Below are 25,506 nucleotides of genomic sequence, written 5' to 3' on the forward strand. Positions count from 1 at the left end.
ACACAAGCACCCAAATAATCCATTTATAATCAGATTGAGAAGTCTTCATCTAAACACCTCAATCAATCCATTTGAGCTCAAATCGAATAAAATTTCAATTCAATAGACAGTGCAATAGTGCAAGAAGGAATATTTAGCCATGTAAACTCATGAATCAGATGATTTTCCAAAATGAAACTGAATATTGTCTACATATTTCCTATATAAAAAAAAACACATGTAGCATGTATAAAAAAACTTGGCAAGCTACTCCTTAATAAAGAGACAACACTGCACGCTTAGTTACCTTTTTATTGCAGGTCTGAAAAAAAAAAACAGAAGACATAATAACAATAACAGAGTAACAACGATAATTACAAAGTGAGATATTCAAAACTCCTGAAAGTGTAAAATTAGACGTTAAATAAACAGCTGCATTTTTTTCACCTGTGCTAGGGGGATTATGTCTTCTCTTTTAGGAAAAAGAAACCGTGGCGTACTCTCTAATTACATTATTCAGGGGCCAATCAGGAGAGAGAATGGGGAATAAAGGCGGATTTATTTTTAACAAGCACAGAATTGATTAATAAACAATAGTGAACATGGAACTTGACTCTTCTTAAAGCAGCAGTTTTCATAATGGGAAAAAAAAAAATCTTGTTTATAATATATACTATATTTATATATTTTTTAATTCTAAAGGAATGAAAGGTCATTTGATGGCCTCATAAGAGTTGTGGCCCTGTCCAAAATGCATCTGTGAAGTTCCCAAGATTTCAGAAGAGTGTTTATGTGTTCGTACGCTTGCAAAGCCTGCATCAGTGGACTATTACCTGACAGTCTATCTGGCATTAAATCACCAAAATGTGAACTCGGAGGAGGATGTCACATGGTGGCATTTGGGACAGGGTCTGTGTTTACATCAGCATAAACCTTTCACTCGGTTTCCAACTGCTGCTTGACAGTACTTACAGAAGGACAAGATGGAGACCACATGATTTTAGGTTGTATCCAGATGTTTAAGGGTTTAAACAGGCATTTGAAATTCAAGCTTGTGGAAATGCACAAAAAACAGTGATTCAACTAGTGTGAATTACAACATAATACACACCTGAAGAGGAAAGAGTCCCCACTGCAAAGATCCATTCCACACAAAGCAGAAATCCATACCAGCTCTTCAACCTTGCCCTGCATTGACTACTACAGTGCAGATGAGGTGACCTGAAAAACCTGAACTGGATTTCTATTGGAGAATAATAATTTGGGTGCTGTGTATTCTAACATACGTACACATCTCTCAGGTCAGTAGGTGTGTGTTCAGAGGATTTTTAAATGGAGGGGGTGGAATGCCTTTAAATTGAATTTAACAGGAAATGTTAGGGAACCACAGTGTGTTAGATATAGGAACCACTCCACTCTCCTTCAGTCCAAACTAGTGTGGGCAGCTTGAACTCGTTTCAGATATATACAACGGATCTGATCACCTGACCCAGGTGCATGTCTGTATGTATGCGAGATGATTCCTCATCGTGACTTATGAGAGGTATGGGTGAAAATTTCATCCAGGGGTCATCAGCGTGGCGCCTGCGTCTGTGTGACCTCCGGTCCTCGGCTAGCCAGCCTGCTAAGGATGCTTCTTTCTGACATCTGCAGCCGCACAGCAACGGGCGGTATTCGAGCGATGGTTGCTGGGAGCCGGGTGACATCTGCCTTCATGTCGCTGAGCAGCTCCTCCAGTTGTTTGAGAACTGACAGAAAGAATGGTGATTGAGAATAGTGAAGATTTTTGAACACGTCTCCATTTATTTGAACATTTTAAGTAATAAAATTCATCAGTCTCAATATTTTTGCCTACGTACATCACTAAAGCTACAGGATGTAATAATCAAGATAAATGTGGTCTGTAAAGCTATATTGAGGTGCTAAATAAAGTGTGAATTTGAGCAGTGCTGTGTTGGAAACAGTGCTAAGCTGTGAAAGTAGCTGTATGAAGATTTGTATAAGAGTTAGGACTGGTACCCTTTGAGCACCTCACAATTCGATTTGATTTCAAATTCAAATGTATTTTTATAACACTTCATTCGATTTAGCATCATATTTGATTTGGATTTAAATTCAATTAGATTTAGATTCATATTTGATTTGGATTCACATTTAAATACATTTTTAAATTCTGATTTTAATTTAATTTGCTTAATTAATAGATTCATATTCAGATTTAGACTAACAATTCACTAAAAATGTGATAATCAACTTTAGTTAAAAGATCCAGAATCAAATGTGAAATAAATAGTAATCATTTTTGTAATGTAAATCCTTTTTCCCTGACTGCTCGAAATAATAATAGCCATTTTGTATTTCACTTATTTGTGTATTTCACTACATTGCTAGAGTTTGCAAAGCTGAGTTGTGATTATGTTGTGCTGGACAGAGTTATGTGAGCTGTTGTACCTTTGTGTAGAACTGCATTAGCCGGCTTGTTTCCTGACATGGACTCTTTACTGAGGTGCTGGTGTGACTCCGCCAGACACTCCACCTCACTGAAGCGTGTGTTGAGTGCCATGGAGGGGTGAGAGGGGTCCTCAGTCATGTTTAGATATGCAGCACGTCTGAGCTGCTCCTCAATCACCAGAGCTTGTTCCAACAGCTAAACACAGACATAAACGATGCAGTTGAATGAAGAGCCAACAAATTTAGCTCTAAGAAAACAATTAAAGCAGTGAGCATAAGTTTTGTAGTTTCTGTACATCTCTAACCTTAAACCTGCGAGCAAGGAACTTGTTTTTAATCTCAAGGAAGTTTCCTCGGCTCATCTCTCCCTTAAAGGGCTCGTTGAGTATGGCGAACCTCGGGTCATTCTGCACATCCTGCCAGCGAGCATAGCCGTGGCTGATGGTACAGAGATTAAGGACATAATCTATAAAATTAGGAACAGGAATCTATAAAATTATAACAGCAGTTAAATGTAACAACTTTCTACTTGATTCTTGGCAGAGGATAATAAAATGACGTTAATGTCAAGGATACTGTATGATACCAGCCAGCAGCCAGTAGTCGTGGCGACGATGCCAGATCTCGTAAGTCTTCTTGGTGACCGTGGCGGCTCTCTCTTCATTCTGCCAGAGAGAGTGAAGCTCTGGAGAGAGAGAAACAGAGAGATCATTGATTCAAAATTCACCAGCACATACACATATACACACACACACACACACAGTAAATTCCCAGTGTACCTGTGAAACCTCCGTCAGCGATGTTAAACATGAACCTCTGCTTCACTGCTTTCTTCTTCTCCTCACTCACTCCATCCCCTCCTCCACTTGTCTCTTTGGTGTTCTCTCCATTTTGCAGCTTAGCGGAGTCCTCTGACTTCACTCTGTCCTTCTCGTCTTTTGGCTCTGGTTGAAGAGAGAAAGAGACATTATTGATTGTAACAGTTATGTGTGGTATAAAGGTGTGTTATTTGTGTTAGTATGTACCATTCTTCTCATCTCTTGCTGGGCTGGTGTCCATTTTTTCTGTTTTCTCTTCAGAAGATTCTTCTGCAATGGAGTAAGAAAGTATTAATGCCACTCATGGGACCTTTACTAGAGTTTTCATGTAATGAAAGTGGATATTAAATCAGATTTTAGTAATAAGGCAAATGAATGTCTAATCAAATCAAAAATAAATATTTAAATTGGTCATTTTAGGTAGTGCCTAGTGCTTCACCTTTGGTTTTGGATGCGTCTACACTGCTTGTGGCATCTGAACTTTCAGCTTTGACATCTGAAGATGAGTTTTTCTTCGATTCAGTGGACTTCTCCTCTTTCTCTCCATCCTTCTCATTTTCTACATCCTTTTCTGCTGATGGTGAGGTGGCCTCTCCCTCCCTGTCCTTTTTTTCTTCTTTCTTTGCTGGACTGGAGGATTTCTCACCTTCATCAGGAATCTCAATAATCTGAGAAAAAAAGAAGGAACGTGAGAATGATAGTTTGAGACATGAAGAAAGACAAAGTGAGACAGGCAGGTGTTTACAAAAGGAAAGTGTTTTAAAATACAGAGAATAGAAACAGGAAGATGAAGTGAAAAAGTGAGACTGTAAATAACTACCTCATCCTCCTGTCTGAGCCCTTTCGTCTCCTTCTCTCCATCCCCCTCCATCTTCTCTTCCAGCTCTTTTACGTCTTCGCCTTTGGAAAGGTCTTCTGTTTGGATAAAAGAGAGTCAGATTAACGTGTAACGATTAGCTGTACAAAGATACTGGACAAATCTTACTTCTCATTTCAACTTCCAACTTCTCATAAAAAGGTCAAATGATCTGAAAATGAGCCGTTTTGTTCTTTCTTCATGTTCACTGGACCACATGACTTTTGGTAGACAACAATTATTACTTAAAGGGGAACATGGTAACTCTAGCCATTTCTTCGCTGATTTTCACTTTTGTTGTTGCATGTTTTCTCAACGAGCTCCCCCTTACAGCTGTGGGGCGTATATTTCACAAGACAGTCATAAAAAAAACTCACTTGCGGCACCCTCCTCCCCCTTTCTACCGCTGCTCATGTGCATATGTTATTATCGGAGCTGGCCAACTTTATCGTGTGGAGTTATGTCTACCGAGGTGGGTATCAATTAGAAGCACTCACTTCCTGATGGCTGAGCGTACTGCGCAGGCTCAAACTGAGTTTGACGACGTAGATGTGACGTGAGCAACCTGTCTGACAGCTGTAAGTCTTCTAGTAGCTGTGCCGAGAGAAATCTGAATCATTCCCTTCCGAATCTCGCAGAGGTGGAGAGCGTGAGTAGGAGCTGTCCATGAGCTAGCAGCAGGAGCAACTTTATCATTCTCTATGGGCTTCTCCATTGACTTTATGCCTCCACGTCCCCCCGATTGCTTGCGAGCTTCTCGAGTGGTTATGATGCAATCTTTAGCCTATTTTTACAAAAACTGCTTCTACGGGGCCATAACGTAAGATACAAGGTAATGGAGCCTTTTATACATTGTCGTGTTTCTTTAGAAATAAATAATGGACAAATGGAGTCTTTAAACGCCTCAGATGTAAAGTTATTCGCTGTCAAGTGACGCCAAAATGAATGGGAGTCAATGGAATGCTAACAGCAGGTGATGGCTTGATAGCCAATGGCGGACCCCGGTGAAGCTTCGGTTTCTGGCGGATGGATTACCCCCTTGACTTCACGAAGAATAACATAGTGACGAAACACTTTTGTCCGTTTAGGGCTACTGTAGAAACATGACGGCGCAAAATGGAGACTTAACATGTAAGGGGACCCGTCGTGCATGTAGATAGAAACTGCTCATTCTAAGGTAATAAAAACGTAACGTGTAAGATCATTATACACCACTGAAAACATAGTTATGTACCGGTATATGATGTTGCATTTCTGTCAACAGATCCTCCTAAATATTACACAGTGATATGTGGTGAAAATGTGGTGATGTGCAATTATATTGTGATCAAATTAAATGTTTTTTGACTTTTGATACATTTAAACCTGTTGTAGGTAACCTTCAAAACAAAATTAGGAGCCTTTAGTTTAAAATAGCATAATAGGGACACTTTAATACCGAATTTAAAAACATAATCATAGATGAGATGTATTCAATTAAGTATATGTATAATTACTATTACAGTATTCATTAATATTTTGAATTAGCTTCTATTTAAAAAATAATAATATTAGTACTTTTGCTATGCCAGTGCTTTTGATGTTTTTATTAGTTTTAGTTTTTTTATTTAAAATTAAAAACATTTTATTTTAGTACTTCAACTTAAATTTATTTCAGTTATTTGCCAAGGATAGGGTTAGATACAAGGTAATAGGGTTGTTACAATGTAACAACAAGGCAAACAGTCTTTCAGCAAATATTTAATTTTATTAAATCTCAGCTTTATTTCAATTATTTTTTAAATAGTTTTAGTTAACAATAACAACACTGATATGCGTGTGTGTACCTGTTGCTGGTGTGTTGGGCTGGGTATCTGCAGGCGTCCCTGTAGAGGGTGTTTTTGGATCTTCTCCCGCTGCAATGGCCGCCGCTCTTTTGCTTTCCTCCTGTTCTTTCATCCAGGGCATTGACCACTGACCATTGACATGCTCAAACTCCTGCACCTGTAGGAGTTTAAAACAGTCAATCACATAACGCCACTGTCATCCACAGAATCAAATAGCTCTCCATTTACCACTAAAGCACTAGTGATCATAACTTTGCACACCTTCTTGCGGATCAGTGACATCACACCTATGCGAGTGAGAACGTGTTGTCGTGATAGTCCTTCCCGTGGAACGCCATCAGCAAATGTTTCTGCCCCATCGGCGCCTGGCTCACACAGGTGACGCATAAAGAGGGACACGTATGCCCTAAAAAACAGAGAGTGCTCAAGTAAATTAGGTTAAAATAAATGACAGGAAATCTTCTGTAAGGAATGTCAGACTCACTTGAACTCCTTCTCTGATTTGCCTCGCAGGTCTCTAACAAGCCACTGGGTGGTGAAGGCATCCTGGGGAGGCATCCCATAACGCATCACTGCATTCAGGAAGGCCTTTCTTTGTCGAGCATTGAAGCCCAACACCTAATGAGGAGAGAGAGGTTAAGTATAACTGAGTATGTGGAGGGAATAGTTTAAACAATTTGAAAGACAAGTGAAGTTGCACCTCAATGTTTCCTCCCACTCTGGCCAGTAGGGGGGGCAGTGGTTTGTCTTTATCATTCCTCAAGCCTTTGCGACTTGGTCTTCGGGAGTTAGCTGCTAACATTAAAAAAAGAGGATTATGTCAATACAAATATATATCTGTATAACAACTGCTTATTCAGATAAAGATGGTTTAATTTCATTCTTTACCTTCAGACCGCTCATCAAAGTCCTCATCACCCTCCTCTGAAGCCACAGAGTAATCTGATTGGTTATCAGACTGATCATCCTGCCAGTCTAAAAACACAAATGAGTGGGGCAATATTTTATTGAGCACTTGAGTTCTCTTGGCAAGAAAATATTTAATTTGAGGGGACAAAAGACAAAATCATGCTGACACCTACAACAAAAAGGTCAAACTTTTGGACACACTAGATTAGGGTTTTTAAGATGGCAAGAAACTAATTCAGTCCAAAGGCTTATGCCTAAATGCTATAATTTAGTATTATATTTTGTATATATACAATGTATAATTCAATTAATTATCAATAAAAACAATATACATTTATAAATTATGCATAAATTAAAATAAAAAAAATAAAATTACTCTATTTTTTTCATCATATGTAGCCTAAGTTTTGTTTTGTTAAACATTTTTAGCACATACAACATAATTCCCATATTTAAATTTTATAGTTTTGTCGACTTCAATATTATTAAAAAATGCTAAAAGAAGTTATTGATAAAGAATAAGTGTGTCCATACTTTTGACTGGTATTCTACATCCAATAACAACAACCACTCAAAATTATAAAAATGAATAAACTATAAATATAATAATTTATAAAAAATAAAGGAATTATTTTAAACATGAAACATTATTTTCATTGGAAAGGATTTACAGATATTACACAACACAAAAATATATCTACCAGACCTTAAACCACACACACATCTTCATCCATACAACACAAATGCAACTACTCACGAACATACAGGGAAAGAGTAGTAAAAAAGCTTAAAATGCGTCTGTACCCCGTCTACTACCTCGGTCCTCCTGTGAGCAATCGTTGTAGTTCACGGGTTTGCGTGGCCGTTTGCCTTTGCCCAAGTGGCGAGCAAGATCTTCCTGCTGCTGCTCATAATGATGGCGCAACAGTTTCTCCCAGTAATCAGGATCTACACTTTCTTCCTGCTTAATGATCTCTCTATCCACATCCTCCTCCTGACGAAGACATACCATAAGATATACATATAGATATACATATGAAATATGACATAAACACACAGACAATCACAATCCCACACAAACTTACCTCCTCTTCCTCATCTTTGACCACATACTGGGCCACTTTAAAGGAGCTGAGGTATTCATTCATACTCTGCAGCTCTGTGTCGTCTGTTGCATCTTGGTTTCTATCCAACAACCGATCAATGGCCTTGTCATCATAGTGGATCACACTGCCGTCATCCTCCTTATTGTCACCTGGATGAGAGATATTAACTTGTTTTAGAATTGATTTTAATCTTTACTTTGTCCCTTTCTTGTATAGAGGCTGTTAATTCCTGTTATTTTCCATATTGTCTAGTACTAGAAGTGCTTTACAAGCATTGGCAGTATTTTAAAGGGGTCATGACATGGATTTTTTTTTTTAATGTTCCTTGAGGTTCATTTATAATGTTAATAAAAATAAATATATATATACACTAAATATGCAGAAAAACTATTATTTTCAACGTTCATTCTGACCCTCTGTCTGAAATTATCTGTTTTTAAGGAACGGCTTCTTTAAAGGATCATGAAACCCCCCTCTTTCTGCTCAAGTCTAGCTTACAATATTTTAAAAAAATGCAACTTAAATGGGCGTGGATGGCTGTGAGAATAAGGGAGGGGAGAGGGTGTGGTATGGCACAGCAGGGGAGAGGGGAGGGGGGTATAACTACCATCGGCCAGTGGCCCATGCATATCGACTGTCACTAAAAATCAGTGGTAAAACGTGAGGAAATGCTAGATTTTTTATAGCTGGCAAAGTTAAAGTCTAATGAAATACACTGACACCTTATTTTTGTCCTTTCAAAAGTAGGCTAACTGAATGCCCTGCTACATAGATTAGCCTACAGTAATCGTAAAATTAAATTCAAAACATATTAATGTACATGTATAATTATAATGTCATTATAAAATATATATTTGTTTATATAGACACTATAAATATTTGAAAATAATAAATTTTCCGCTAAAAAAAAATGTGTGTGGGGGGGGGTCTACGCGCTCCCTGAACCCCATAATAAAGATGGACAGTGACATAGACATTTGGCAAATAAAACGGTCAGGGATGGGTTACATTTCAGACACACACACACCTCTGCTCTGAGGGATAGAAAAGTTATCGGGACTTGGTACCGCATCACTCGCAAGACGCAACCTGCATTGGTGAACAAGACCGAAGTACACCATTCTCCAGTTCTCAAAGCTCTCTCGATAAAAATGCTTGCTACACACACACATAGTTGATAGTTTAGATGTGTCCGTGCCCGTGGTTGATGGCCAACCAACCGCCCGGAGCCAGAGTCAAGACCTGGCAGCATCGCGGAGAAACATATGCAACGCACTGGAACTCTTGCACCACGAAAACAAACACTTGCGTCCTGTGATTGCCTCTCTCATCTATTACGCGATATCACAGTTTGACATGTCTGTCATTGGAAAGATTAACCTGGTGTCATGAATAATTAAGAGACAGTGTCTTCTCATAGGATATGAAAACTCAGTCTCATTAATAATTATGAGACACCGATGAGTCATCAAAACACTACAAGTGCTCTGCCACACGATGAAGATTTTAAATCCGGAAGACGAAAATAGCGTTAAACAAAATGTAACCATTTTCCCCCTACTATTAAATCTAACAGATGCTAATATTGTCTTCAATGGTGTTCAACACACATACCTCTGTTAAAATCTCAGAAAATGTGGTTTAGGGTTTCATGCTTTAAGGCATGTCAGTAAATGGCTACTATTATAATTGGCTAACGTTATTGCATTGGAAACAGAATCAACGCCCACGCAAGTAAAGTGTTTTGAAAACATTATCCATATAAAATTTTGCAATTTGCAGACAAAGCATTATGAAATCATTTCCTTACGGTTTTGCGGTGCAGCTTCTGTCAGATCCAATACAGTTGGCTGCTTATTCTTTCAACAAAATGTTCTTTGCAAACTCTCCATTAATTTTATACTCTACATCGTTTGCAAAACAAAATGCTCCGAACAAACATGTAATCCATTGTGCCCCATAAATAATCCACTTGTTTACGACGCTGGGGTCCTTTTGAGGTCTGCACGCAATTGAGTCATTTAAACTATTGATGCAACACGAGTCACATGATGCTCACATTCTAAGCAAATGTCAGCCTTTTTGCGACTGAATGCCAGTGGGCGGGGACTATGGTGTGATGATGTATTCATCGATGTCTTGCTCTGGAGGCAGTTACCGGTATATGCAAATGTATTTGCCTGTGTGAAGTCACAGATCCCGCAATATCAAAACAAGCTGTTTTTGGAGCTTGATTACGGTAAATAAATGCTTTGTTTATAATGAGGTGAACGTTTTAAGCTATGCAATACAAAGACCTCTTGATCAAAAGATCAAGGCAAATTTCTCATGTGATGGCTCATTTAATCATGCTAATACATTTTTCTTGACACTCATTTTAAGGGAGAGTGATGGTAGATAAAAATATAACACCACAACACTAATTTTAAGTGAGCGGAAACCGGGTCAGGTGATGGAATTTATTTCAGCCCAGGGCTCAACAGTAGGATTTTATTTTACACACCATGTCATATGTTTACTTTTAACATTTGCCCTGGCCTATTATAAACAAATGTTGCCACACATTTTATTTTTAACCTACTGAGTCCTCAGAGCGAAACTGTACTCATTAACATCAATTCTCAGCATTATAAGGTCATGTTTAGTTTAAAGCTCTAAATAATCTTCAAATGAAAGCAGAACTTCACATCTACATCACAGCAGCTTACGGTGGGGATTTTATTATCATATCTGATACTGACTGATCCACAAAGCAAGTCACACATAAACTCTTAAAGGAGAACTCCGGTCAATTTTAACATTGAGCTCAATTTTTTGTAAATTTGGAGTGCTGTCAATACAGAGAACAACGACAAAAATCGGTGTTGCCTACACTGTGTTATCCTATTTTTAAAATTTACACCCTATTGACTTGAATGGGGCAAGTTTTAAACTTAACCAGTTCTTAGTCTTATCATCCTTGATGTGTCATTACAAGTGCCCAGCCATGTTGAGTGATTCCTTCAGAGTGAACACGAGTGAATCTGACTGCAGTAGATGTGAAAGATATGAATAAAAATGATGTTATATCAGCCAGCGCACAGACCTGTATTTAGTTCCTGTTTTCGGTGGAAGTCCAAAGTAGTCGATTGTCGAGTTCACGCGCATAGGTTTAGTTACTATGATCACGCGCGTGAACTCGACAATCGACTACTTTGGACTTCCACCGAAAACAGGAACTAAATACAGGTATTTGCGCTGGCTGAATTAACATCATTTTTATTCATATCTTTCACATCTACTGCAGTCAGATTCACTCGTGTTCACTCTGAAGGAATCACTCACATGGCTGGGCACTTGTAATGACATATCAAAGATGTTAAGAGGATAAAAGCAGGTTTAAAACTTGCCCCATTCAAGTCAATAGGGTGCAAATTTTAAAAATAGGATAACACGGTGTAGGCAACACCGATTTTTGTCGTTGTTCTCTGTATTGACAGCACTCCAAATTTACTAAAAATTGAGCTCAATGTTAAAATTGACCGGAGTTCTCCTTTAACTACGAGCTGAACATCTGTTACTTACTGTAGCCAAAGTTCAGCTGCATTTAAATGTCATTATTGTTCTGTCAAATATCTATTCAACTTTCTGAAGTATTACTTAAAACAGTATTTTTCTCACCCTCTCCGAGCTCATATTTGAAAAGCTGTTCTGTGCCGAACTTTAAGATGTCATCTAATTCTTGTTTGGACATGGATCCAGCCTTAGAGCCCAGACCGGGCCGCACCACCAGGTGGGTCAACATCATCTTCTTCTTTGCCACCTGAGACACAAAGGTCATGCGATGACTTTTGCAAGGGGAAGTGATTGATTGTTAAGTGTTTTTCTACATAATTTTGTTTTTTTCCTGGGTTTTAAACAGTTTCAAACCACTGTTTCATATCTCACCTGTGTAATTCTCTCCTCAACAGATGCTTTAGTGACAAATCGATAGATCATGACCTTCTTATTCTGACCAATACGATGAGCCCTGCTAAATGCCTGAGAAAGACAACAGGAGAGAGACAGTGTCAGAAAGAGTTTGTCCACATAGTCTCTCACAGAGGTGCAGGTGTTTGATAGTTTTAGCATCAGGTAATTCACGTCGTCTCTACCTGGATGTCATTGTGCGGGTTCCAGTCTGAGTCGTAGATAATGACCGTGTCGGCAGTTGCCAAATTGATGCCCAAACCCCCTGCTCTGGTGGACAGGAGGAAAACAAACTGAGGAGCGCCAGGAGCTGCAATGGAAGGAAATAGACATTTTTGATCAAAACAAAACATCCATAATTTTGATCAAACCGCTGTTATGGCTGGCATTATCCCCTCACCATTGAATCTATCGATGGCTTCCTGTCTCATCCCTCCAGTCACCCCTCCGTCTATCCTTTCATACTTGTATCCCTCGTTCTCCAGGAAGTCTTCCAGCAAATCCAACATCTTTGTCATCTACAACAGTAGATTTAAGTATATTAGAGTATATGGTTTTATATTCTGAGTATATTTGTAATCTGTGTGTGTTTCTGGTAAGTGTGTGTACCTGTGAGAATATAAGGACTCTATGTCCACCCTCCTTCAGTTTTTTCAGCATCTTAAACAGAAGCATCAGTTTCCCAGAAGCCTTTGTGAGGGCACTGCCATCATACATGCCATTGGGCATTTTAGGGGCTTCCTGCAAAATGAGACCCATATCGATCACCCATTAAGAAGTATTGTTGTTATTAATTTAAAACCTAAAAGCTGTCAGTTCCCCCATTTCTACTGTAAAATGGTAGTTGACAGTGAGTGAATGGAAGCTCACATTAGCAGCTGTGGGAAAAAGGTAGGGGTGGTTACAGCATTTCTTTAGGTCCATGACCACATTGAGCAGAGAAACCTGGTTTCCTCCTCCACGAGTGTTCAGAGCTTCGAAGTTGCGTGTCAGGATGTACTTGTAATACTTCCTGTCCCAGAAAAACAGAAAATCGAATCAGAGGCTATTGTCATTTAAAAAGCCTAAAGTAAATGTAATAAAAAGACATTAAATGGCCCATTTAACTATATTTTATATAGACAGACTGAGTAAACAGAATCATCAAACTGTCAGTCATACAGTACAATTAAAGATGCTGTAAATAACAGATGTTGTCCAGCAGGTGGCACAAATCAGTCTTAGTGAAAAATGTGAAATGAAGAAATATGCACAATCTTAAACAGAAAATTCATTGTCAATTACTGAACAAGTCTCGTACTTCTGCATGGGGCTGAGCTCCACACGCACGATGAGCTCAGTTTTTGAGGGCATGTGTTTGAAGACATCAGCTTTAAGTCTTCTGAGCATGTGTGGACCCAACATGTCATGCAGTTTCTTAATTTGGTCTTCTTTAGCTATGTCAGCAAACTCTTCCAGGAAACCTTCCAGGTTACTGAAACACACACATATTTGGTACTGAACAATGTCAACAAAAAAAACTGAGGGCACACAAAAATCATCATCGCACTCACTTATCAAGAACACACACACACACTTACTTGAATCTCTCAGGTGTGAGGAAGTTGAGCAGATGGAAGAGCTCCTCCAGGTTGTTCTGTAAAGGTGTGCCTGTCAACAGCAACTTATGCTGAAGAGGATAGTTATTCAACACACGAAAGAACTGAGAGAGAGGGGGAAACGGAGGGGGAGAGAGAGAGTGTGTGTGTTAGTTTTACATCCAAACTTGTTTATCATAAAATGTAAAGATTAGATCTCTCAGAGCTCAAAGTTCTGTCATCATCTATTCCCTCTCATATTGCTCCAAACTTGTATGACTTTCTTCAAAGAATATGCAAAAGCACCATAAAAGTAGTCCATAAGACCGTTCCAATATTTTCCAAGTCTTCTGAATTCATTCGATAGCTTTTTTTGATGAAAAAAAAAGTAAAGTTAAAGTACTTTTATCCTCAGTGGGCTGATACCGGCTGCAATACAATCATTGTTAGTGAAAGAAACAAAGTCATACAGGTTTGGAACTACATGAGGGTGAGTGAACGATGATAGAATTTGAATTTTTGGATGAACAAATCCTTTAAGTAGTAAATACTTTGGTGTGTCAGGGGTCTGACACATGGATTGTACCTTTGACTGGTTATTTTTCAGTCTATGGGCCTCATCTACCACAAGACAAGCCCAGTCAATAGAGCCCAGGATGGCTTGATCAATTGTGATGAGCTCATAGGACGTCAACAGCACATGAAACTTCACAGCAGCCTCTTTCTGCACAGATGAAGAGAGTTTCAGGAACCACGCATAGTAGGCAGATAAAGACCATGGCAATATCATCAAACCACACAACAGATGTGGCAAAGATTTACATGAACCTACATGTTTACGGTTATGGTTACTAGTTCTCTCTGATTATAAGCTATTGTATCAACTCTGCCCCTCCTTTCCTCTGTGATTCATACCTTCATTTTGGAGGCCTTTTTCCCACCGCGGATGGCGTTGTCCTCAAAGGAGAATTCATTCTCTCGTATGACAGCTCTGCTGTCTTTATCACCCACATAAGTGACCACGTACATGTCTGGGGCCCACATCTCAAACTCTCTCTCCCAGTTAATAATAGTGGACAGCGGGGCACTGACCAAGAAGGGCCCCTTCGAGTGACCCTAAGAGAAACCATTGCCAAATATACCACATTATTTACTTTAAAGCCACAAAACATTTTATGATAAACATCCATGTCTTCCTAGAGACCATTTATATCTGTAAAACCAATTAATCAAAATGATTTAATAATACAAGAAAACAAATGCCACTACTGTTTAAAACTTTGAAGTCAGTAAGCTTTTACATCACAGTAAAGACTTTTACACTTAGAAAATATTTTAATTTATAATAAATGCTGTTCTTTAGAACTTTCAGTTCACCAAAAAAATCTTGTTTAAAAATGTATCATGGTTTTCAGAATAATATTATGCAGCACAACTTTTTTTAACCTTTATAATAATGAAAATCTTTCTGAAGCACCAAATCAGCATATTAGAATGATTTTTGAAGGATTGTGTATGTGACACTGAAGCCTGGAATAATGGCTGCTGAAAATTCAGCTTTGCCATAACAGGAATAAATGACATTTCAAAATATATACAAATAGAAAACAGTTATTTTAATAATACTGTTTTTACAGTAATTTTTATTTAAAAGAAATGCAGCCTGGAGGGCACAAGAGGCTTCTTTAAAAAAAAAAACATTTTCATACCGACCCAAAACTTTTGAGTGATAGTGTACTTATATATTTTAAAGAAAAAACACCTCTTTGTAGAGCGAGTAGAGGAAGACAGCAGTCTGAACAGTCTTTCCCAGACCCATCTCATCAGCCAGGATGGTATCTGTGCCCTGAGCCCAAGAAAAACGCAACCAGTTCAGTCCCTCCAGCTGGTATGGGTGAAGTGTGCCGCCTGTAGAGTCCAGATAATCCGGTTGCCTATCAAACTTTATAGTGGGCTGAAAGTAAGAGACAGGAAGAATATTAGTTCATTGACAGTCAAAACCTATTCATATATTTTCTTTGGATTTTAAACAATGTTTTCAAAAAATCTATATGTGCAATTATTTGCCTTACTGATAATTATATTAATGGTTACACTTGAGAGAAAAGAAAATTACTGGGAAAAAAGTGGGGAACAGGACAGAGAAAAGAAGTGGCCATGGTATGAATTTGCATCGAATAACTTGCAGTGCAAAACCATGGCTACGACCTAAATGTGTAAAGTATTAAAAATTCCATCTTATAAAGTAGACAGAAGTTGATTTGAGTTGTTCCAAGATTCCTTACATCCACAACAGGATTTGCAGGAGGCCTCTCTGTCTTCCTCACTTTGACCTTCTTTATCTTTTTACCTGGTCTGCCCTCCTCTCCAAGCATCAACTCCCTGACAAACAGAAAGAAAGAAGATATGTAGATTAAATTATAACTGCAACATTGTTTCATTGTAGGGTGTGTGCGTGTGAAATGCTGCAGAGTCCTGTGTGCATGTACCTGTGGTTCCAGTAATGCAGTTTGAAGGTCTCAAAGTCTGGGATGTCCATGTCTTCACACTCCCAGGTTGACTGATCATACTGTAAATCTCTCCATTTGATCAGATAGTGAACATTATTCTTCTTATCCACACTGCCAGAGAGAACGGAGAAATTAATGTCCCAATATTTGAGCAGATGTTGTTCTTCAAGAGATTTCGAACATCTGAACACCCTCACCTGTGATTTAATATGCGGTGGATGAGGAGCCACTCCATCTTTACTCCAAAGCGTCCGTACTGATCCTCCATACGGGCATAGAAGGGATCTTTATTCTTCCTCTTACAGCTCTTATCCTCGTCTCCCTCAGCACCCATCTCTAGATTGGGGGGCTCTTCCATATCTGTCTTCCGTTGATAGTTACGGAACATTACCTGACAGTTCAGCTCCAACTGTGACAAGAGAGAGAAAAAGACATACGTGATTGGACAATTTTACTTGTAAACAACCCCCTTGTAAACAAATGCACGATTTAATGTGCAATAGGGCATATAAGAGAGTGTAATTACTTATATGTTCTAGACCTACAGAGATGGACAATATAACGGTACCATATCAGAGGAATTATAAATCATTTGTTAAATGTTCTCTATTTTTACATTTAGATTACTCTTGCCGTGATCTAACATTCACCTAGAGTTAATGTAAAAACAGTAAAAATGTACATGTAATTTAGAATTTAAAACCCTCGATTTTCCATTTATTTAGACAAAAACGTATAGATATCAGCCAAAACCAGAAAATAATTAGTTAATCATATCTGCTAGAATATTAATATTGGTTCATCCCTACTTACAAGAAATTGTGTGTGTTTTTATTTGTGCATTACCTGTAGTTCCTGGACCCAAGAACAGTGCCAGTAAGACATGTTGCACCACTTCACAAAGAACTCTCTCTCCTTCCGACCAATCATAGGAGGAGGATCTGGAGCATCGGCTGGGAGGTCTACAGGCCGAGGCACGGGCATAGGGGGAGGGGCTTCACCCCAGCGCCACGTCAGAACTTTCTGGACTTTCCCTTTCAGTGGAGCACTCTGAGAAAACAAGATATTATATTATATTTGTTCTGTAGAATTAAACAAACAAGCAAAAATAAACAAATGTTAATTGGGATTCAGTAATGTTGTTGATCCTATATATATATAGGCAATGACATCTACAAAGATAAAATCTCAAGAAAACCAAATCCAAAGGATAGACTTGGACTAACACTATATTACTCGTCTCTCACCAGGCAGCGTGGGCAGATCCACTCTCCGTTGGGGATGTCTGGCAGGGGAGGGTTAAGACAGTGTAAGTGGTAAGACGAGGGGCATGTGTCACAGCATAGCAGCTCTCCTCCATCCTTGCAAACCCGACAAAACTCCATATGGTGATCGTCTTCCTCTTCTACCTCTCCTTCATCCCTCCTTCCATCTTCATTCTCCTCCTCACCCTCAGAACTCTCCTCACGAGCCTCCCATTGAATTCCCTCCTTCTCCTGAGAGAGAGACATAAATAATGCATAATCAACAGAAACTTTAGTCATTAAATATCAATGGAATGTAGAGAACTAATGCACACACACAGAATATAATTTTTACTCAATGACCCCAGAGCAAATTGAGGAAAGGACATACATTCATTCTGAACATCTTTGCATGTACTTACGCAGTGGGGGCAGCTCCAAGTGCCCTCTGGGGCTCTCTCCATGTCAGGATCTAGACACACCATGTGATAGGCTCTCGGACAGGTGTCACACAGAATGATCTCACCACCCTGCTGACACACCTCACAATAGTCTTGATGATCGGTCTCATAGCCATCTGCATCCTCATCCACTATGAAAGAAGGAGGGCGTATATCAAATACAAATGGCTGGAAAGTGTCCAAACTAGTAAAGTGTGTTCAATATAGCATGTGTTCAGCAGAGTAATTCGAGTTTTCGCCTTCAAATTGACTCACCCTTCTTCTTCTTCTTGGAGCTCTTGGACTTCTTACTCTTAGAACGGCTGCCCCGACTGTTGGATCCATCACTTACTGAGAAACTGTCAAAATCACTCTCACCATCATCATCCTCACCACTCTGAGAGAAGAAACCATGGGTTAAGGGGTGCAAAACAAGTTAGTGATGCCATAAAAATAAGGAATATAATATAATTTAATATATATGCAGTATTGTTCAACAGTTTGGGATTTGTACGATTTTTTTAATGTTTTTTAAAAAAGTTTCTTATTCTCACCAAGGCTGCATTTATTTGATCAAAAACACAGTAAAAATTATTATATTGTGAAAAATAATTACAATTTAAATAAACGTTTTCTATTTTAATATATGTGTAATGTATTACTGTAATGGAGTTACTGCTCAAGTAACATTTGTTATTATTATTAATGTTGAAAACAGTTGTGCTGCTTAATACTTCTCCAGAATACATTTATGTTAAATATTTTTCAGGATTCCTTGATGAATAGAAAGTTCAAAAGAAATTCATTCATTTGAAATGGAAATCTTTGTGTAACACTATAAATGTCTATACGTTTGATCCATTTAAATTATCCCTGCAGAACAAAAGTATTAGTTTCTTTCCAAAAGAAATCTTACTGATCCCAAACTTTTGAATAGTAGTACATGCATTTATTTAACATAATTATATATCATTAAATATTGTAATGTAATTATTAACTATGATATTAATATATTAACTAATAATATGAAATAAATGTAAATAATAATGTACTGTATACATTAGCTAATATATGTAAGCATATGAGGAATAGATGCGTACAGAGGAACGCTTTCTCTTGAAATTTCCCAGTTTAATCTTGAGTGGAGCCACTTTCTTCGCTTTAGACTTTTTGTCCTGGGGCTTTGGAGTGGACTTGGTCTTTCTACGTGCATTTGGGCCTAGAGTAGATACAGACACGACACAAAAAGTTGAGTAATTAAAAAAATACATATAATAAATACACTTTTGGTCCCCAAAAAGGCTCCCTCTCATCTGACCTTTGCCCTCTTTGGTCTTGGCTTTCCGCAGGGGGACCGCTGGGGGCTGCTGGGGTGGGGGTAGTGCAGCAGGAGCTGCTGTTGATGTGGCCGTGGCCGTGGGTGCCGCCCCTCCTCCATCCACCCTGGTCACCATACTCTCCACTGCAGCAGCTACGTTGGCAGCTGCCAGGGCTGCGTTAGCACTCGCTGAGCCTCGCATGGGATTATTAGTGCTGAACTCCCGCCATTTTGCTCCTAAAACCATCATCATCTTTGACACAGCGATCTTAGGGTTCTTAGCAGCTATTAGAGGTCTAAACAAGAAAAGAAATGAAAAAGACATTTCAGATCAGTCAGATGACAAATATAGAATATTATATGGATGTTTACATGAGGTGATAATAGACATGGGACAAAAACACAAAGTCAAAGAAGCAGAACTGCTCTACCTGACAAACTGACTGAAAGCTTTGTAATTGGTGAGAGAGGTGTAGTCCTCCTGGGTGAAGGTGTAGTCGATGTCTTTCATTCCCCAGTCTGCTAATAGCTGAGAGGAAGATTTGGGCTGGAGAAAAGAGGATAACAGATGACAAACACTGGAGAATGCAATCATAAAAAGGTATCCATATATATAATATCATCTGACCTGAACCTTTATCCAAAAACATACACTATCATTTCAAAGGTTTGGGATAAGATTTTTTCAAAGAAATGAATGCCCTTACTCAGCAAGGATGCATTAAATGGATCAAAAGTGACAGTAAAGGCACTTACAATGTTACAAAATATTTATATTTCAAATCTTTAAAAAAACGATTGTGTTTTCCACAAAGATAGTAAGAGACTTACGATCTTAACAATCCAACATTTTGAATGGTAGTATAGCAAGGGAAAAGCTTTACAAGCAAAACTGAAAATCAGTATTTATTGTGGCAACAATGTAGAAAGGACAGGACAGGGCTTGACATTGGATTTTTCCAGAAATGTCCTTTGGACAAGTAATACTGATTGTTAAAGCATAACTAATCTAATAAAAAAATACAATACTGTGGTGAACAAAAAAAAACGTTTTTTGAAAGCATGACAAATAGGGCTGGGCGGTATATCGAGTTTGTACAATATATCGATATTTTTTTTGTAACGATATGGAATGAGGCAATACCGTTTATATCGATACAGTAGTTTGATACGAGAACATCTGAAAAATAGCGGAGGACGCAGTGTGAGCTGTGCAGTGAAAGTACATTGTACAATGTGTCCTCCTAAACATGTTATATTAAGGGTTTTAAAATAACTGGTAAGATATAGCTAGTTAACAGGTTTAAAGCAGCAGATCTCTGACAGATAACGTTACTGTTGCTGACTAAAAGATACATACTTGCGCTGTTGAATGCGTTTGAGATGTGGTGCTTTCCTCAGTGCTTAACTTACATTTCACAGGTATATTCTCCATCTGTAAATGTTAGAAAGTCAAACAAATATGTCCATTTATTTCACTGTCAGGAGAGGACGAGCTTCTGCAAGTGAATCTCCACTAAAACTCAAGCTTCTGTGAATGAGTGCCGCCATGCGCACCAAACAGACGGAGCACAACAGAATAGTATCACAATAATTCTGACAAAAATATACATATTGCTAAAATATTTGTTGTTGGAGACAATAAATGTGCTATATGTGGAATTTTAAACCTACAAGTATATTTTTATGAAAGTGACCATTATAATGGGGTAATCAAATGCAGGCTAATATAATTAGTCTGTGCTTTTGTTTTTATTTTCATTTTTAGTTTAGCCTTTAGTCAGTTTAAAAACAAAAGCATTATTTTTGTTTTTAGATTGTAATGTTACAATGTTAGAATTTTTAACCAAAATGTTAGATTTTAACCACCTTTTTGCAGATACAGTAATATATTGCATAGCCTGCATTACATTGACTATTTTTGTTTCCATATCCTTCAATATCAACATTGTTTGTAGGATATCATTGGGCAGGATGTCAATTTAAAAAAAAAAAAATGAAATACAGATTTTCTTTATCCAAATAGAAAAACGTAGAAAGTACCGAGATATATATCGTATATCGCCATTTACACCAAAAATACAGCCCATATCGCCCAGCCCTTTATGACAAATAGATTTTTTTAATCATGTTTTTTTTTGTAGCTGTCCCTTGTCCCATAGACTACCCATCGGCTACCCCTTACCTGTCCTTCATTATCATCGTCATCATCATCTTCCTCCTCGGGTTCTGGGTCTTTACGTTTGCTTTTCCCTCCAGATGAGCCGCCAGCCTTTTCTCCCGCTGAACCTCCCTTCTTCCTCTCCTTGGAGGAGCTGGATCTCTTTTTCTTCTTCTTGCTCGGAGCATAGTCACTCCCTTCACTCTCAGATCGCATCACTCTGTCCTCCTCCTCTTCCTCGCCTTCTACCATTCGGATTGCTTCCATGACTTCAGGAGAGCTGACAGGAACCTCCTAGATCATGAAACCACCCAAGGAGAGGTGACAGTATCAGATATATTCAGGAACGAACCCTTCAGTTCAATGCTTGATCCTAAAACATGTTTATGTAAACATGTTTAACAGTTATGGTAAAGCAAAATTATGATTGATGTGACACTGTAGAGGTGAAATCGACATACACAACCCTTCAAATGGTTGTTTTTTTAAATAGGTCTCTTATGCGCACCAAGTCTGCATTTATTTGATCAAAAATACAGTAAAAACAGTAATAATGTGATTTTTTTTTTAAATGAAATTATTCCTGTGATAGCAAATCTTACTTTAGTGTCACATTATCCTTAAGAAATTAATGAATAACAATGTAAATGTATGTTATGACTTGATTTAATTTAATGTATCCTTACTCAATAAAAGTATACACACACGCATATATATAGACAGACTGAAGAAGTGCTCTGCTAACCTCTCTGAGGACTTTTTGTCGTTTGCTACTCCTGCTTTCACGGCTTTTCTTTGCTTTCTTCTTCTTTTTGGATTTGGGAGTCTCTGCCTCTGATAATTGTTCATCCACATCATCTGTCCAAAGCAGACACACAGCATACACCAAACATAAAATAATTATAGCATAACAATCATCTTAATTTTCTCTTTCCTACCCTTCCAGAACCAATAAAATACTTTTATTCTAACTGTATGACCCATACTGAATATAATGACTAGAGGAAATACGGCACATCAATTTAGATCTATGAACATACTTTAAAGCCTTTAGAATACATTATTGTTGTGGATTCCTGCCTCGAGATGTGAACCTACTGTCCACATATGTTAGCAGCAGTGAAACTAGGGCAAAAGGCTCTTGCTTTGGAAATCATTCATTATTATAAGCTCTCTGTTGATACGATGCGCTACCAACGCCATTTCCGAGGGCGGCCCGAATAGGAAAACAAAACAAATGGGTTTGACACACTACGCTAAACAATATTCCGCCGGTACAAAAACAAGCCACTATCGCTACTATGATACTGAGGTAGAGTCTGTAACAAAAAGGGTTTATGCTTTATTTTAACAGCTGATGCTTTCACTATGGATCAGTGAATCAGGAAGTGATGTGACTTTTGCATGCAGCTAACTGGGTACTACTGCATCATAACCTAAAGATTTTGCTTTATATAGGTGGATGATGCAGTTACACGTGGCTTGCCAGCTCAAGCAAAATAGATAAACATTCAATCTAGCAGCGTAACGTAACTCCTCACAAAAATGTCCATTTGTCCAGACGCACTTTGATATGTCAGCGGTTAATTTACATGTTGGGCTCATTTAGGGAGGTTAACGTTATATAACATGATGTGGTTAATGAGGGTCCAGACTCTGCTGGGACAGCTAGCCTTACCATCTCGAATGGGTCCAAAATGGTCCCGGTCGTCTTCACTCCCTGACATATTCCCGTCAGAACGCTTCATAAAATAGAAATAACAACAAATATTTTGGTCAGGTTTTCAGCAGCAGCCCATGTTGACAGAGAGAGAAACAAGTGACAGCGGAGGCTAGCTGTGTTAAGGTAAAATAAAATCAATTAACAATGGTGACATTACAAAACTACAACATCACACAACATGTAGGGTTAAAAAGAGTTTGACGTAGTCGTGTCATTTCGGCCTTTTTCGTAAACTTTCTCGTTCGGTCCGAGCGAAAGACGCCTCAACTTAGCTGTCAATCAAGTTAGCAAAGCTAGCAAACATAGTCAAGTGATCCAGGGAAAATGGCAGCCGACTAGATGAGTTGAGTTAAAGCGCTTATCTGCCTTCGTTTCTGATTATATTCGATTCTTACAAACTTTCCTCCTTGAAAATAACACGCGGAGGTCGCGAAGCCCCCGACAAACACCATTTGGCCCTTTATGACGCGGTGCCTAACAGTAGTAAGTTACGCGTAACGTTAATTTTAGATTTGTTTATTTGTTTTCTGATATGACAAAAAGCTTATCGAGGGACACGAATTTATATGCATGTATATTTTTAATGCAGGCGGTTGGAAGTGGGTGGGAGGAATTGACTTACAGGTCAGTCCAAGGTGTAGATAACGTACTCGGCGGTATGATCAGCTTTAGTCTGACGCGAAAGCTGCAGGTTACTACCTATCACTGAAAAATAAGAAGAAGCTCCGAAAAGGTGTGAATCTTTGGGAGACGTCGTCCACTCTTCTCCCCTTTCCCCAGCGTCAGTGACCAGAAGCGAACATCCTCATACACACAAAGAAATCAGGGGGGGGTAGAGACATCCCATAATAATCCTAGGCACGCTGCCCCCTCCCTACAACACTCACTCAACTCTGCATAGTTACCTCGCAACCTACAGACCATAATAATCATCTCCCCCTCGCACACAGTACCAGCAAGTACACACTGCCTTCCCCTTTCTTAGTCCCTGCCCCCTTAGCAACCACGTTGCTATGGAGACACTGCCCCCTCCCGCCCTCTCTGACATCCCATAATAGTCATAAGCAGGCCGCTCTGACATCCCATAATAAACACAACTCCTAAAAGAGAGGGAAGAAAAAAAACAACACCAGTCACATGGTCTCCAGGGAAACCCCAGGCCGCTGGCGACAGACCATAATAATCTGCGGCTGTCTGTCCACCTGGCTGGGGTTTTGGTGCACGAGTGACAAAAAACACATGAGCACCTGGTTGGAAGACGGGCTAAAAAGTAGTGCGCATCGGCTATCTGTCAAACGCCACACACTACAAGAGTGACGCTTCAGAGGTGATGAGATGTCAAGGTTCTGCAGTCTTTTTTGCTTCTCGTTAATCAGATATCAGACCGAAGTCTGACTCCTGTAATGAGTCTGTGTGAAGCAGTGTCAAATGAACATTAAAACTCTTATGAATTGGATGTGCCTTGACAATCCCAAAATGACACTTCTGCTACCTGCACATTACAACAGGTCAAAGAGACTTCCCGTTAGAGGGAATGAAATGCAGAAGTAATATTTTCATCCATTCAAGCATCACTGGTTTTGTTTTGGCCGAGTAGATCTATTTAAAGTCACCATGAAATCAAAATGGACTATTCTTATTTTGTGTCATATTGCATGTATCCGTTTACATTATTTAAAAAATTTAATTCAAGTGCTCTCTTAATCTTTCATCAAAATATCATCCCTTCCCTTCTCTGATGACGTGTTTACTGGTGCAAGGGCGGGACAAACTGTCACTCACATGAGATCACAGCAATAGCAAACCACAATGATTCTATCATCTATCATTCACATTATAAGCGACTTAGTCACTGCATGCCGCCAGTGGCTGGCGGTGAGGCCGCTAGTGGTTGCCTAGTAATGTTTGTGAGTGACATTCACGGATTGGTTTTCTTGCCGCTACAAACAATCATTTTGGAAGGAAAAGTCTAAATATAAATGGAATCAGTACATAAAATGCATAATATTAAAGATGAACGAGAAACGACAAGTGCTCTTTGCCATCGTGGCTATTTAAGTGCAGAAAAGGGCAAATGCCGGTCTGTCTGGGTTCACAAAACCATTCAGGCTCGGAGTCAGCATGGCGAATACCACCGTATGTACACGGAGACATGTCATGAATTATAGTTTCTGATGAGCTTCTCATTCATCTAGCCTCGGTTGGACTCGCACTGAAGAGTGACGTATCACGTGCGCTCCAGTGACTTCACTCCTATTGGTTGTCGCTCCTGAAAGTCGTTCTTCATTTGCATAAAGTTGAACATCTCAACTTTGTTGCGTCGCTGGACACGACCCATCCGGACGACAACGTTCACTGTCGCTCGTGTAGCCGGAAATCGTCTGCTCTCCATTTAAAGGATAATTCCGGTATTTAACACCTTGAGTCTATATTGTAGTTTGTTTTGGATGAACAAGAGTGGTGGACAACATTTTTTTGACAATGGTTCCTCTCTCGAGTTTTTGACTATAATAGAATTGGCCATGGACCCATTTAACATTGGAGTCAATGGGCATGTCTGAAAATGTCATTAAAACAGCCAATAATGTTTGTTTACAAAACTGTTAAACTCACCGAGTGGTTAGTGGTGTTCGTTGATGA

The 25,506-nt window shown here is 38.9% G+C and overlaps 1 protein-coding gene across 4 annotated transcripts; it reads right to left on the minus strand.

The window, feature by feature from the left end:
* Positions 1–277: 277 nt before the first annotated feature.
* On the minus strand, positions 278–23,630 carry chd4b (chromodomain helicase DNA binding protein 4b). Of its 4 annotated transcripts, none has more exons than XM_079625814.1 (40): positions 23,489–23,630; positions 22,822–22,885; positions 21,889–22,001; positions 21,168–21,437; positions 19,414–19,529; positions 18,983–19,278; positions 18,765–18,883; positions 17,941–18,061; positions 17,647–17,816; positions 17,228–17,476; positions 16,827–17,030; positions 16,178–16,389; positions 15,960–16,091; positions 15,756–15,852; positions 15,233–15,424; positions 14,386–14,586; positions 14,057–14,194; positions 13,474–13,595; positions 13,194–13,367; positions 12,764–12,905; positions 12,503–12,634; positions 12,294–12,411; positions 12,079–12,203; positions 11,873–11,965; positions 11,606–11,747; positions 7,925–8,094; positions 7,656–7,833; positions 6,819–6,905; positions 6,631–6,722; positions 6,415–6,548; positions 6,192–6,336; positions 5,931–6,087; positions 4,069–4,163; positions 3,688–3,916; positions 3,456–3,518; positions 3,210–3,374; positions 3,007–3,115; positions 2,736–2,868; positions 2,431–2,626; positions 278–1,727 (listed from the first exon to the last, which is right to left on the minus strand). In XM_079625814.1, the coding sequence occupies exons 2-40, from the start codon at positions 22,868–22,870 to the stop codon at positions 1,552–1,554; spliced, it is 5,856 nt and encodes a 1,951-aa protein (XP_079481940.1). In that variant the 5' UTR covers positions 22,871–22,885; positions 23,489–23,630; the 3' UTR covers positions 278–1,551. The 4 variants fall into 4 exon arrangements, with proteins under 4 accessions (XP_079481940.1, XP_079481939.1, XP_079481938.1 ...); XM_079625813.1 differs by having other exon boundaries at positions 6,631–6,725; XM_079625812.1 differs by having other exon boundaries at positions 7,644–7,833.
* Positions 23,631–25,506: the final 1,876 nt, after the last annotated feature.

This window comes from Phoxinus phoxinus, assembly GCF_949152265.1.
Source record: "Phoxinus phoxinus genome assembly, chromosome: 10".
NCBI classification, from domain to species: domain Eukaryota; kingdom Metazoa; phylum Chordata; class Actinopteri; order Cypriniformes; family Leuciscidae; genus Phoxinus; species Phoxinus phoxinus.

Bases quoted from the DNA above. Each gene is read 5' to 3' on its own strand.
- chd4b (XM_079625811.1), bottom strand. From the start codon at position 22,870: ATGTCAGGGAGTGAAGACGACCGGGACCATTTTGGACCCATTCGAGAT. The intron at 19,530-21,167 runs GTAAGGGGTAGC...TCTTTTCTCCAG, and splicing joins ACGATGATAATGAAGGACAG to CCCAAATCTTCCTCTCAGCT. The intron at 19,279-19,413 runs GTAGAGCAGTTC...TTTCTTGTTTAG, and splicing joins GCTTTCAGTCAGTTTGTCAG to ACCTCTAATAGCTGCTAAGA.